General features: G+C 32.8%; 1 protein-coding gene across 1 annotated transcript in view; it reads right to left on the bottom strand.

Moving 5' to 3' along the window:
* The window catches only part of ERBB4 (erb-b2 receptor tyrosine kinase 4), a 666,536-nt gene that overhangs the window by 483,224 nt on the left and 168,997 nt on the right, over positions 1 to 14,315 (bottom strand). Inside the window, exon 3 of the mRNA XM_008687562.2 lies at positions 12,484 to 12,670. Coding sequence (XP_008685784.2) covers positions 12,484 to 12,670 — 187 coding nt within the window. The remainder of the gene's footprint in view (positions 1 to 12,483; positions 12,671 to 14,315) is intronic.

Here is a 14,315-nt window from a genome sequence, read left to right as displayed (position 1 = left end):
CAGTATAGTTTTGGAGCTTTTATTTCTATTAATTTGAGGATTATATATTACTGTTTATTTCTTTTTTAAAAATCTAAGATTTTGTGATTCAGAAGGACAATGTTTCAAGTCTTCTCCGGTCCTGAATATCTCTTAGTCATATTTTAATGGATTAAAATGTAAATGAGCTGAAAAGTTACACTAAATCTCTCCCTGATTTAAATTTAAATCAGACATCAAAATTGACATGAGATGGCTCAACAAATACTATTAAGTTTTAAGTATTTTTCAATATTTTACATTTAATAATGAACAAAATCTAATGTAAGGAGCCACTGTGTATTGTAATGCATATTATAAAATACATAAAACAATTGGATAGCTACTTAAATTATGCAGATGATTTTCAATGAAATCACAAAGGAGTTGATAACCTATATTTTGACCTCCATTGTATTTATTTTACACAAATGATATTTAGATTTTCTTAATTTTTAAGAGACACTTGAACCAAGACACTAATTCTTGATTCACCCCTTTTCCCTGAGCACCATAGGCCTGCATTTGAAGCATGATACAATTTTAATTGCAAAGATTTATCATTATGACATGTAATTTCTAACTACATGAAATGACAATGTAATGCATAGGTGTGAAATTCAGCCACACATTCACTATGTGAAAAGTGACAGCAATAACATAGGCTGCTTCCCTGCTTCATTTCATTTTTCCATTCATGCTATACAAAAGATATATCTATAGATACGCCAAGTACTACTTCATTATCTTTTCCATATTTTCCTTGCAAAACGTACTAAACCGTATTCTTTGAGCGACACTATAAAGCTCATGTCACATTTCATTGTATTTTGTAGATAATTGGTGAATGTGGTTTACAATTGAGTTACACATGAACTCCAGAATTTATTTTGTTTCATTTTCTTCTAATTAATAAATGAAAATGCGTACCTAAGCACATAGAGATTGACATATAACTTTTCAAAACTCTTTTAAATTGTTACCTCCTCTACCTCCTTGAATAAAGTCATACTTTTGGAATAATATAATAGAAAGATCAGTAGACTAAGACAAGGACAAAAAGCTTATCTTGACAGAACACACAACTTCTAGCGCTAAATCAAAATAAAATAAAGCACACCCCAAATACAGTTATTTATCTGTTCTTTTCAATTCTAGTATTAGTAAAGGAAAGGTCATGAAGTCAATTCCCAGATAGGGCATTTTATTTAATTCTACTATACTCTCTCATCTTAGTTTCTAATACCTATAGGGATAAACTATAAATAGTCTCACAAAATAGTTTTCAGTATTATAATAATTCAACCTACTTATGCAATATGAGTCTCTTTTAGAGTCATTTAACTCCTTAGGTAAGGTATCTATGCTAAACAGAGTCTCATTAAGAAATAAAATGGTAGGACTGTGCTGAAAAAGTGATACCTGGATCATCTGAGTCATTTCACCTAATTAGCATATAGCAGAAGATGAAAAAAATTCAGTGTCATGTGACCTCCTTCCTTTTCATAATCTCTATAACATGGTGACACAAGGAAAATCTGGAATTATACCACCTGGCTTCAGCTCTGAACTCCATAAAATCACTGTGTGCTCTGTGGCATGCTACCCGTCATTTTGAAACTGCAGTTCTTTATCTTCAAAAGGGAAATAACCACAGAAACCTATTAAATGGGGTTATTATAAAGATGAAGAGAGATAATGTTTGTAAATAATTGGCTTCTATAAGTAAATGTTTATTATGGATAGTAGTAGTAAGTAGATATATCCTGGGCTTTATTATGCTACATGTATTTTTTGTTTTCTAGATTTACTATGCTAAGAGGAGTAGGTGAAGTCATTAAAACAAAAGGCACACAGACTAAAAGAATTCTAGTAACACATATAGCTTAAAAACTAGAATTTACAGGGGTGCCTGGGTGACTTAGTTGGTTAGGTGGCCACCTCTTGATGTTAGCTCAGATCATGATCTCAGGGTCCCGGGATCAAGCGCCCCTCCTCCCCCAATTGGGCTCTGCTCTCAGACGGAAGTCGGCTTGAGGATTCTCTCTCTCTCCCTCTGCCTCCCCCCCACACACTTGTGCTCTCTCTCTCTAAAATAAATAAATAAATCTTTAAAAAAAAAAACCTATAATTTACAATAAGATTTTTCACTGGACGTCATCAGATACATAATATAGAACCACTCCATTAAATATTAAAGCAGAGTGTTTGGAGAATTTAGTAACATTAAAATTAAAATGCATTCTTTATTTTGTCAATAGTTACCAGAATATGCCCGAATATGCCCATTAAATACATAATTAAAGCTTGAAGTCCCTATATTTCATAGTAGATAATCAAAAATGCTTTTTCTGATATCAGCTTTTTTCAACATTATTGATATGACAAAACCCAACCTCTAATATGTATGTCAGAGCAAATGAAATTGGGTAATTTGAACAGTTTTAGAAGAAAGAAAATGTTATGGTTCACTGTTTTTCTTTACTTTTCTCAGTAAATATTCCTCAAAATTGTTATGATTGTTATGATTCAATAAACTAAAACAACTTGACTTAGCCTATAAGAAAATTATAGCTAAAAAATATAAAATATATTTCAGAGAATAGATCAAAGAGTATTAAAAGTAGGGGAAGGGAAAATATGAAAGTTACGATAACGGAGAAGAGCATTGTACTGAACTTTTAGGTAGACTGGCAAAGAAGATACAAGTGAAAACCCTCTTTAACCTCTGATATGTTATGATAATCCCAAACTCTAGTTGATGTCTATTACTAAGAGAGCAAAGTTTAAGGGAAATTCCTAGAATAAGCGATTTTATTTATTATTTTATTATTATTATTATTATTATTATTATTATTATTATTATTTTTGCTTTTGAACTATATTTTCATCTCTTTTGCCAGTGGAGTAAATAAATCATATAACTCTCAGAAACAACAACAGAAAAAAAAATTAATTCAAATTTCCAGGTTAGTTTATTACATCAAAAGGTGTTGAGCCATGGAAATTTATATTTATTTATTCCCTGATAAAGATGAATGGAAAATTCCATTCATCATTTATGAAATATTGGCCATTTCTATTATAACTTGTTTGATATACTTCCACACTAAACAGTTTCACCATTACAAGTATAGTTATTTTCGAGAAATTTAACAAGAGGTTTGTTATACCTCTATTTTCTTTCCATATTACTATATTTTATTGACTCTAAAATGTATTTTTCATATTTAATATCTCTAAAATCTTGATTCATCATACAATCTTTTATATTTCTGTTGGGCTTTCACTTTGTCTCTCAGTATGGCCTGCAAACATTGACCAATAAATATGTCTTACAATTGATGGTGACTTAGATTTGATGAAAAATGGTAGACATCTATTTGATAAAACATTTTATAGAGGAATTTCTTTTGTGACTTATTTGTTATTAAATAAATATTATGTTATGAACATGAATTTTCAATGTGGAATGGAGAATCCTAAAGACATGGACATTGTTTATGCCAGAAGGAATCCTCAACAGACTTTCCAATGTAGTTTCTCTACTAAAAAAAAAAAATCATTATAATCTCCAAATCCTTATTTCTTTCAATAAAGTCATTTAAGAAGTAGACACTGGGACCTATTTATAACTAAATACTTATATACTGTGGGAACTGAAGATGAGAGTAAAAATTTCATTTTTTAAAAGTCACATTTCTGACAAACGGAAAATCTGTTATAATAACCTGAGCTTAAAGCACATTAAGAAGCAATGCAGCTTACTCAAATATAACATCTGGTCAGGCCCAAAATCATAAATGACACATTTTGTATCTTACAATTTGATTATATAGGCCTAACATGCTTTCAATGATCATAAAAATAGGCTGTTTCTATTATTCTTACCAAAAACATCCTTCTCAAATAACAATGAATAATATTCATTGCAGAAACTGCATTTAATGCGACTTTTGTAATTTACAATTTAACTTTCACAAGCATCTTACAAACAGATGGTTCCCATTATACTCATTTAAAGATGAGGAAACTGAGGTTTAGAAAGTTGAATAAGAGGATTTGAAGGGAGGGAGTCTAAATTCAGAGCCTATGCTCTGATTCTCCATGGTATTTTGCATGCAAATATCTTTGCCTACTGTCCTGGGTTCAGTAAAAGATGCTGCCCCTTTAGTGTTGCCTTGTCTAGTATGATCACTAATATGATCTCTAATATTGATTACCACACGTGATTTAAATTAAAATGAATTCAAAGTAGATAAAAGTAGAAATTCTTTTCCTCCAAACTAGCCACATTTGGCTACTCAATTGTGCAGCACAGATTGAATATTTCCATCATCACAGAAAGTTTTATAGGGCAACTGATGCTTTTGAAAGTAAAACAGATTAAAATGGAGGCTCTTGACCCCATAGAGATTCTTGACTATAAATAATATAATTGGGGAAAATACTTTCCCAATGATTTCACTTTGTAGTTGGTAGGTAAATATTTGTCAGAAATATAATATTTACTGAGCAAAGACAGGTAGGTAGAGATAATTTAGAATAACTCATATCTCAGCACAGTGTCTTGAATATACAAGTGGAAAAAAATCAAGCTAACAAATATTTGAACTGACATCACTTTCCAAAAGAATCCTGAACTTTTTACCAGTAAAATTGAGCCTATTAATAAACATGAGTTATGACTAAGAGTTTAGCCACCTTGATTTTTATTTATTTAAAGATTTTATATATTTATTTGAGAGAGAAAACAAGTGAGAGAGAGAGAGAGAGACATCAGGAGCAGGGGGAGGGGCAGGGGCAGAGGGCGAAGCAGACTCCCCGCTGAGCAGAGAGCCCCATGTGGGGCTCTGTCCCAGGACCCTGATATCATGACCTGAGCCGAAAAAAATGCTCAACTGGCTGAGCCACCCAGGCACCCCAGTCCTTGATTTTTAAAAAGCCATAGTTGAATAGCAGTGTCTATAAAATTAGTTAATAGATCTGATATGTTTAAATCAAATCCAATATATACATACTGTCATTTTGTGTGTGTGATTGTATTTTGTTGTCAACTTACCACCATTTTCCTAGGTACATTCATGATGTATTCAAGTGTTATATAACAATTAAAAATCAGAAAGTCCTTTCTAAAATACAACCTTAAGATCTTCTGTTTAAAGTTTGGATTATTTACGCTTATAGCCAATTTAGTATTTCACTGAGTACAGTCTCACCTGGAGAAACTATCCTATACATTTCTTAGGAATGACACAATAAGAAGAGATGGAAAATAGATCTAAATTCTAGAACCAGGTGCTCTTATTAGCCACAAGACTTTAGGTCTCGTTTCTTAGATGTAAAATTATAATAAAGATACTTTCCAGGTCAGCATGAAAAGGCTGTGTGTGAAACAATTAAAGAAAAGGAAACGGAAAGCACTTGTAAAGTATAAAACTCCATAACAGTATGAGATATTATAATAATTGTGCTTTCGGTAACATCAGAAGACAACAATGTGTAGCCTCATTTCTTACCTCTGACTGAGAGTTTAAGGGTCTGTCAAGCATGGAGTTGTCTCTTCTAACTAAACTATCTATCTTTACCTCTATTTCTATATAATAAAGAGAAATTATCTCTCTCTATGTAGAGATATATAGGTGGATATATATCTATAGAGATGGATAGATGAATAGATAGATAGATAGATAGATAGATAGATAGATAGATAATTTGTCAACACTTTACAAATGAATGTTTGCCACACCAACAAAGATAATGTCCTGGGATGAGGTGAGAAGGCAGATATTCTGACATCTTTACTGCTTTCCTTGAAGTAAAATCATGGACTCATGGTGATCATTATCAATTTCTCTTATTGCATTTGGGACCCTGAGGAACAAAGATTCTCCTCCACTTTCTAAATGTCATAAGCAAACACGCACATTTTCCCAACAAATGAGCTTTAAAAAGGAAGTTTTTTGACCTTACATGTTTTCTTTCCTTAGAATATGTATGCTTTCTCTCTTAGGAAAGGGAATCTGCAATTCTTGGACTTTTCTGTTCTAGGGACAACAAAGAATGATGACAGAGGTTTGAAGTCTCAAGTAGGAAATTTTCCTGAAAGACTTCCACAATACTAGGTTTCCCCCAATATTTTTCCTAAAGATGCTATAGGGATGAAAAAGAATGTAGTTCAGAGAATGGGATGCCTTCAGGATCGCCGAATGGGACATAAATCAACAAAGGGGTTGCTTTTTTATGACCTGAGCAGATTATCCTCGTATTCACAACTAAAAACACGTAAGCTAGAGGAGAAGGAATGACTCCATTCCCTGAAAATCCCATTTCATGCCTTATTTGTCCAGTAACAGTATCTTCTCTAATGAGTGGTACTGCAGGAGAAGAAATTCCCTTTTTACCTTCATTCAATTCCATAAATTCACTCATCAGTTCTCCAAAGCTAAGAATGAGTCCTAGGAATTTTGCTGCAATGGCCACTCTAACTGATCTCATATTTAAAATACTTACTTTCAAATATGTTTCTGTTTTACCTATACAGTGAAACATAACATTATAATTTCCCTTCTTCTAGCTAATACACACTATCTGACATGGCAGGCAAACAATCTTCTTTGAAAACATTGTGTAGAATAGCATTTTTAGAAACTGTGGACCTGATCTAAAAATTGATACCTTCATAAGAATGTGCCACTCTTCACTGATTCCATCTGTCTCACAGCGTTTTCACTATAGGTTAGTTTTGATCAAATCATTTTCCAAGTAATTTATCCTTAAGCTAGGATTATTCTTGGAATCATTTTTTTTTCTTCAGATATCCACGATATGCTGAGTCGTTCTTCTTATGTAAATATTAGCAGTACCTTTGTCAAACATTGTATTTAACAACAACTCCTGAACTAGGCTGGGTGAACTCACTCGAACATTACTAAGACCTTTCACAGAACAGCTGAAGAATGCTTAGCAACTCTAGTGTCAGAAAACGAACTCAGAATGAATATGTCTCTTGTCTAGGTCAAGGCAAATGTCAGGGCCAATGAAGGGTGAAACACGATGATAGAGATTTGAAATGAAGGGCTGGGGTAACAGATGCTTGGCGTGAACACTGAAAGACAGGAGAGAAGTTCTATGAAGTACTAATGACAGCGATCATACTGAGAGTAGACAAAGAAAAGCCTCAGGCTTCTCCCTGCCAGAGAAATAGAGCCTATACATAAAATAGCTTCAAAATGGCATCTGAAGAGACACTGAAATTTAGAGCATCTTTTTGTCTAAACAAGTCACTTTTCAAGGCCCCAGTGAAGCAAGAGGAACCTATTTGAATATGCAGAAGCAGGTACAATTGTTTTGTCAGTATGTTGGCACAAAGAAAAACTAAGGACAAAACAATACAGAGAAAGAAGATGAAGGTTTCCTAAGCATACTCTCTATGAAAGGGGCTGTGGTTGACAAGTGCTCTACTTTATTTTTTAAATGTCTATAACATCGTGAGGTGGAATTTTCTTCTCAATTTTAAAGATGAAGAATCTAAGTTTCAGAGAGACACTCAGACTGTAAGTGGTGATCTGACATTTGAACAGGTTTTTCTTTTTTTTCCCTGATTCCACACCCATGCTCTTTGACATATATTGAGTTGATTGCAGATGGCCTGTCCATTTCAATGTTAGGTGATTTACTTGACTGTCACTGAAGAACGCTGAAGAGGTTTGAGAAATATAAGTACTGTTACATCAGCTATTCTATCTCCTGAACTAAGCATTTCATTTTATTTTTAGTCTACCAGAACAGAGTAAACTTAATATATCCTTCCATTATTATTGAGGGCTCCCAAGAATAACTTCAGCATTTTACTTTTGTTTGAAATGTTTGCTTGTCCACATCCAAATACTGATCTAATCAAGATGATCCAGTACACAGTTAACCAAATAATTAGAATAGCATAAAACATTAAATAAAGGTATGAATACATGAGTGTATTAGTCTGAAAATATGGAGAGTATTTGGCTAATATTTGGAAAACATAAATTGTATATTGGCATCACCTCAAATTTCACCTATTCAAAAGAGATATTCTAATAAATCATAAAATAAAAACTAAAATATTTAAGGTGAAATTTGATAAGAAAAAGGTATATATTTATGTAGTAAATTTGTATTCAAGTTATCATCATTATAAACAGAATATGAAAAGAACAGATATGAACTTAGGTATTTCTCAAAGATTCCTTCATATCTACAATATCACATATAGATGAAATTGTATAGTATTATCCAGATGAGGTAGTTTTATAAATTCTAGAAAGGAGAAAATAATAGTGTTTTCTTGTTGTTGTTATTGTTTAGTTTTGGGGTTTGGGGTTTTTTTTTGCCCCATATAATGAAACAACTTTTAGATTTTGGCCAAACAGGTAACTAAATAAATAGAAGCTTGTAGAATTAAGGTTGTAAATATATTAGATGTTGGTTTGAATTTTGAATAGGGGTATTTGGTTAAGAAGGATCTGATAAAAACAAACAAACAAACAAACAAATAGCAGAACACCATCACTGAAGTGATTAATAAAGCCACAGCCACGTGCAAGTGACCTTAACAAAGGAAGTAATGAATTCTCTCCAGCTCTGTAGTCCTCTGATTCAGTACTGTCATTCTCAATGGTCTCAAGATGATTACATGCCTGAAGGACACATTAATGGAAATATGCTCTCTCCCCCGACCAGAAAAGAATGAGCCAGCCTAACACAGCACCTGGAGATTGCCAAGCCAAGTTCCTCACTCCCTTTTAGATTGTGTGGCATATCCCTAGCCTAGGGACCTGCCTCTTCTCCACTCTGCCCCACCTCACTGACAATGAAACCAGGGAAATGTGAGCAGCAGCAGTAAAACAAGTTAAAATTTGTTTAGCCAGAAAATATGTTTGAGTATGTTTCTTGTCTTTGGGCACAACAAAAACAAAAGTATCTAAGTAAATTCTATAATAATAGTTATAGTCCAAGGAATAGCTTTTGGTGAGCATCAAGCTAATTAATAGAATGGATAAGGTGGAAGTTAATTTATATCTGTGTTAAGTGGCATCCAACCACTAACCCTTATATATGACAGTCCTCAAGTTAATCAAACATCCCTTTTACACAAAGATAGAGGAGGAGACAAATTATATATATATAATTCTAAAGGCAACACTGCAACAAAGATTTCAGGAGAAACAAACAAACAAACAAACAAACAAATATATATATATATATAATCATAAGATCAAAATTATTTGTTACAGCCTGAATACTTCCTATCCCTACAAGTAGTACTTGTTATTTATCTTGTTGAAAGAGTTTAAAAATAAAATTTTGCTTAAAAGGAAAATTGACCATGATTATTATTGTCCCTGTTATGGTTTACCATTATGCAAAGTTGGTACCAGACCAAATGGCAATACAGAAGGAAGTTTATTCCCAGCATCTTGCTCAACTCCAAGCTCTTTAATAACCACATGTTTCCATCCAGGCTCCTAGCATGCTCTTTTCATTGTCACCCCAACCTAAGGATATTTCTCATCATTCAATCACAAACTCATTTGTTCTCTGTCCCATTCCTTCCCTTCTCTCTGGGAGATGACAAATGAATGAAAATTATTTAGATCAAGTAAGTGAAGTGGTTAACTAGATATCATGCTATCATTTCTTAGTAACATATCTTTAATTAAAAACAGAGCAGTGTTTCTCAAACTTTTGTGGCAAACAGAATCGTTGGAGGGATCCTTAAAACACATATTATTGGGTCCCACCACAAGAGTTTCTGGTCCATTAGGTCTCAGGAAGGCCCCCAAATTTGCATTTCTAACAATACCCAGGTGATGCTGATGCAGTTGGTTCTTTAAGAACAGAGTTAAATTTTTATTTTATTTTATTTTATTTATTTTTAAGAACTGAGTTAGAATTTTAATTCACTAAGACAGTTAAATAGTGAGGTATTTGACTACCCAGTAGATTTGCTATTTCCCTTCACATTATATAAGACAGCCTTAAAATTAGGGCCAACCCTGCAGCCTTACACTTAATATAACCTTAAACTGTTTTAAATTTTTATCAGTTTGCTTTGTATAGCATATAAACAAACAAGATAGAACAATTATCCTTCCAAAACACAAAAACAATCTTATCTGAAGTGAATTGCAACGTTTGCTGGTTACTTTACGAGGTTACCTAGAACACTCAGTTCTTTAAGATACTACAATAGAGCAAATTTCTTCCGCAATTCCTCCTTTTATGAACAGTGAGATGTCTCCTACTCTTCCTCATATATTCTTTTACACAAACAGATTCATGCTTATTGTGTGATTTCTGATTTTTAAAATTGGAGTTATACTATTGATTCCAATTACCTAGAGTAAGATCAATGATGCTGGACTGATGTTCACATGTAATTCTCAGTCACCTAATAAATATATTAAGACATCTGGACAATTTCCAAGTTGTCTAAATTTTCCACCATTTATTTTATTGTACTTTTCTTTATATTCAAAAAGAAATTAATAATAACTCTTGAACACATTTTTTGTTCTGAACAATCAACTCATTCTCTTAGCCACTTAGTTCATCGCTTCTACTTGACACACACACACATCTTACAAGACTTTCTGGCACAATACGGAATAATGTTCTTGAAATAATAGTGTTGTATTTTGGTATGACACAAGCTAACTGTCAGAATCATAAGCAATCATGGTGTGAGCTCACTCAATAAATAAGGTATGCTTAAATGTGGCATAATTTTAATTAAATAACAAAAAATATTTGAGTAGTACTAATATTAAATGTAAAAATAAGTAAGAGAGCTCTTTAAAGATCGACTTTCTAGATGAAAAGATTGTTCAAATAGCACATATTATGGAATAATAACATAACTCAAGTATTATAAAAAGTTTGAAATGTGTTCATTTTTCTTTAATATAAATGAGGAAAATCATTTAATAAACCATAATTGTTTCTATGCAAGTTTTAACTGGATTATATTATTTTTAGAATCTTAACTTTAATCATTCAATTTTTCTCTATCCATCCATTTCTAAAATTCTTCTTCCTATCATTATTTCCATGCAAGTAGCAATTTAGTCAAAAACCCTACTCTTTAGTAAGGAAACTATCTTTGAATGGAAAGAACAAAAAAGTAAAATGTTAATGAAGGAATCTATAAATTCTGAATAATTTGCATTTATCATTATGCCACCAATTCTATAGCAATCATGTCCAAAATAAATAACACAATCAGTATTCCTTTCTTCATCCAAAACATCCAATTTTAGCTTACATGTCTGGCTAACTATGAAGCTATTTCTAACTTAAAATGGAGCTGTTTCTAACTCAAAATATTTTACAACCACTATAAATTAAAGAAACAAATAATTTTAGTAACCTGACAATATTGATGTTATTTTTACTTAGTAGTTTGAGGCAATACCTCTAAAAATTGTAATTTTTTAATGTCAAGAAACATTACCACTGAGTGGACTCAAACACACATAAAATCACTATGTATTTGGATACAAAATATAGATTATCTTAATTTAGATTAAACTAATAGTTTAAACTCCTTTATCCCACTGTGAGAAGATAATTAATTACTAATTAGCACTACTTGATTATAGGCACACATAGCAAAACTCTTGATTAGAAACCTTGTACCAAACCTCCTACAATAGCCTGTATGAGCTATGAACTATATGGACTGAAAGGATATCTGCAGGATTGCCAGGACCAGCTTACAAAACTTATAGGACCAGCTTACAAAATTCCTATAAAGTGTTGTGTTTTTTTGGTTTTTGTTTTTGTTTTTGTTTTTGTTTTTGCAGCAAGATGGTAAGTTTAAATTATCAGCAATTACCTTTTTCCAGTCTCAGGGGGAAAAGATCACTGATGATATTGAAACATTCTGAGAAAGAATTTCTGGTGGCATTTAGTGAGTTACTGAATAAGATAAATCAAAACTAAATTAGTAAATCAAGGTATGTTTTCCAAAAATAACGGACTGTGCAAAAAACTAGATTAGTGGAACTAGATATAAAGGCTTGTGTATTTACTGAGCTCTAACAGAGTGAAGGTTGTGATGTTATTTATTGCAGAGATTTGATGATATGGTCCACTGTTCACCTGAGACCACCAAACATAGCATTCTTAAACCTGCTTCTTATCTCAGTTTTCAGTCACTGAACATTTCCTTAGAGTGTACTTCTGTTCAGCTGAGATACAGTATTACGGTATCTTTCAGACTGCACTTACAATATCTGTAAATAAAAGCAAGGGCATCACAAGGCATTATTTCCCATAAAATAAATAAAGACTAGATATTTAAATGTTTTATAGTGTTCCTCAGTATAAAACATACTACAGTAACCATACACATGTATGTGTATGTTTATTGCATTATATTGATAATGAGAGCATATTTGCAATTTTGTTTATTTTCCTTACCTGTCAAGTTCTTCAGCCCAAGTTCTTGAAGTCCAAAGTTCCCATCTTTTCTGTAGTTTAGAAATACTGCCAAGGCATATCGATCCTCATAGAGTTTTGTCCCACGGATAATGCGTAAATTCTCCAGAGGCAGGTAACGAAACTGGTTAAGAGCCACTAACACGTAGCCTGTGACTTCTCGAATAGACTGAAAAGACACAAACAATTGCCTTTGTTAAAAAAAAATTAGAGTTTATTTGTCAATACACTAATTTCCACATTATATTGTAAAGAATTACCTTGATAATGCAAGAACACAAAAGGTTAGAATCTCATTTGAAGTATGAGTTGTAGTCTTTAAAAAAGTCATGAATGTGCTTATAGTAAAATGATGGATTTCTTTTTATAAAATATTCTTCATAGCTGGGATTTGAATATAATTAAAGAAATAAATATCTCATTCTTTGACAGACTAAAATGAGGTAAGAACACCTAGCCATCAACCAACTTTTTATATAAAGAAGCAAATTCATAAGCTTATCACAAATAAAACAAAGCAGCATTAGTTTGTAGACTATGGGATATATTTTAAACTGCGATATTGGTGTTTAAAGCTATCATTATCAAAGACAGTTAATTTATACGTCTCTGGGAAACATATATAAACAATATGTATTAAAGACTCTAATGATCTCTAATTTAATTATAACCACAATTTTTTTTAGAAGATTTTATTTATTTATTTGAGAGCAGAGAGAAAGAGCTCAAGCATGAGCAGCAGAAGGGGGAGAGGGAGGGAGAAGCAGACTTCCCACTGAGCAGAGAGGCCCAATGATGCCAGGACACAGGGCTGCATCTCAGGACCCTGAGATTATGACCTGAGCCGAAGGCAGATTCTTAACCAACTGAGCCACCCATGCGCCCCTACAACCACAATTTTTATATTTACTATCTATTGTTTAACATAGTATAAGCTAACTACTTAAAGGTTTATATTACATTTTAAAGCAAAAAAAGTCACAAAAAAAGCCCCTAGGTTTCATCTGAAGTTAGTTTTTCAGTAAAATAAGCAAGATCATGACAGCTATGAACATATGCATTAAATTTTTTTTAAAAATTATATACATATGCATATATAATATATAAGTAGAAAATGTTTGATGTTATTTTAATGTTAATATCATGTCAGTTTAGACCTCTTATTTTGATGTCCCAGTGCTCAATCCTTGATACTCTTTTCTATCCACTTTCATTCCCTTGGTGACCTTATTCAGTTTTAAGGTTGATGATCTCTAAATTTTTACCTCCAACCTGTCCCCTAAACTACAGACTCCTATCTAACTGTCTATCCCACATCTTTGCCTAATAGACTTCTCAGATACACCCATTCAAATCTGAACACTCATCTTCCTTGCCCCAACCTTCCAGCAGCCTTTCTCATCTCATTTCAGGTCAATCCGTCCTTCCTATTATTTCAGCCAAAGTCTTGGGGTTATTCTTGACTCCCCTCTCACACACCAAATGCAATCCATCCTATTTGTTCTGCCTTTAAAATGAACAGCCATTGATTCAACCGATTCAACCACTTCTTACATCAACCACTGCTATCATCTGAACCATCATCATTCCCTTATCAGGATTACTGCAATAGGTCTCCCTGTTTCTACTTCATTTGATCCCTTATCATATATTCTCAGTTAAGGCTGGGCCTGATTTTTTTTTTTTTTTGTAAAGTATGCTCCATACCCAACATGGAGCCCAATGCACAGAACATGAACAGATGACCCTGAGATCGAGACCTGAGCTGAGATTGAGTTGGATGTTCAACAGACTGAGCCCCCCAGGCATCCAAG

Source organism: Ursus maritimus, unplaced genomic scaffold (genome assembly GCF_017311325.1).
Source record: "Ursus maritimus isolate PB19 unplaced genomic scaffold, ASM1731132v1 scaffold_1, whole genome shotgun sequence".
Lineage (NCBI taxonomy): Eukaryota > Metazoa > Chordata > Mammalia > Carnivora > Ursidae > Ursus > Ursus maritimus.
This window is presented reverse-complemented; position numbering and strand designations above follow the sequence as displayed.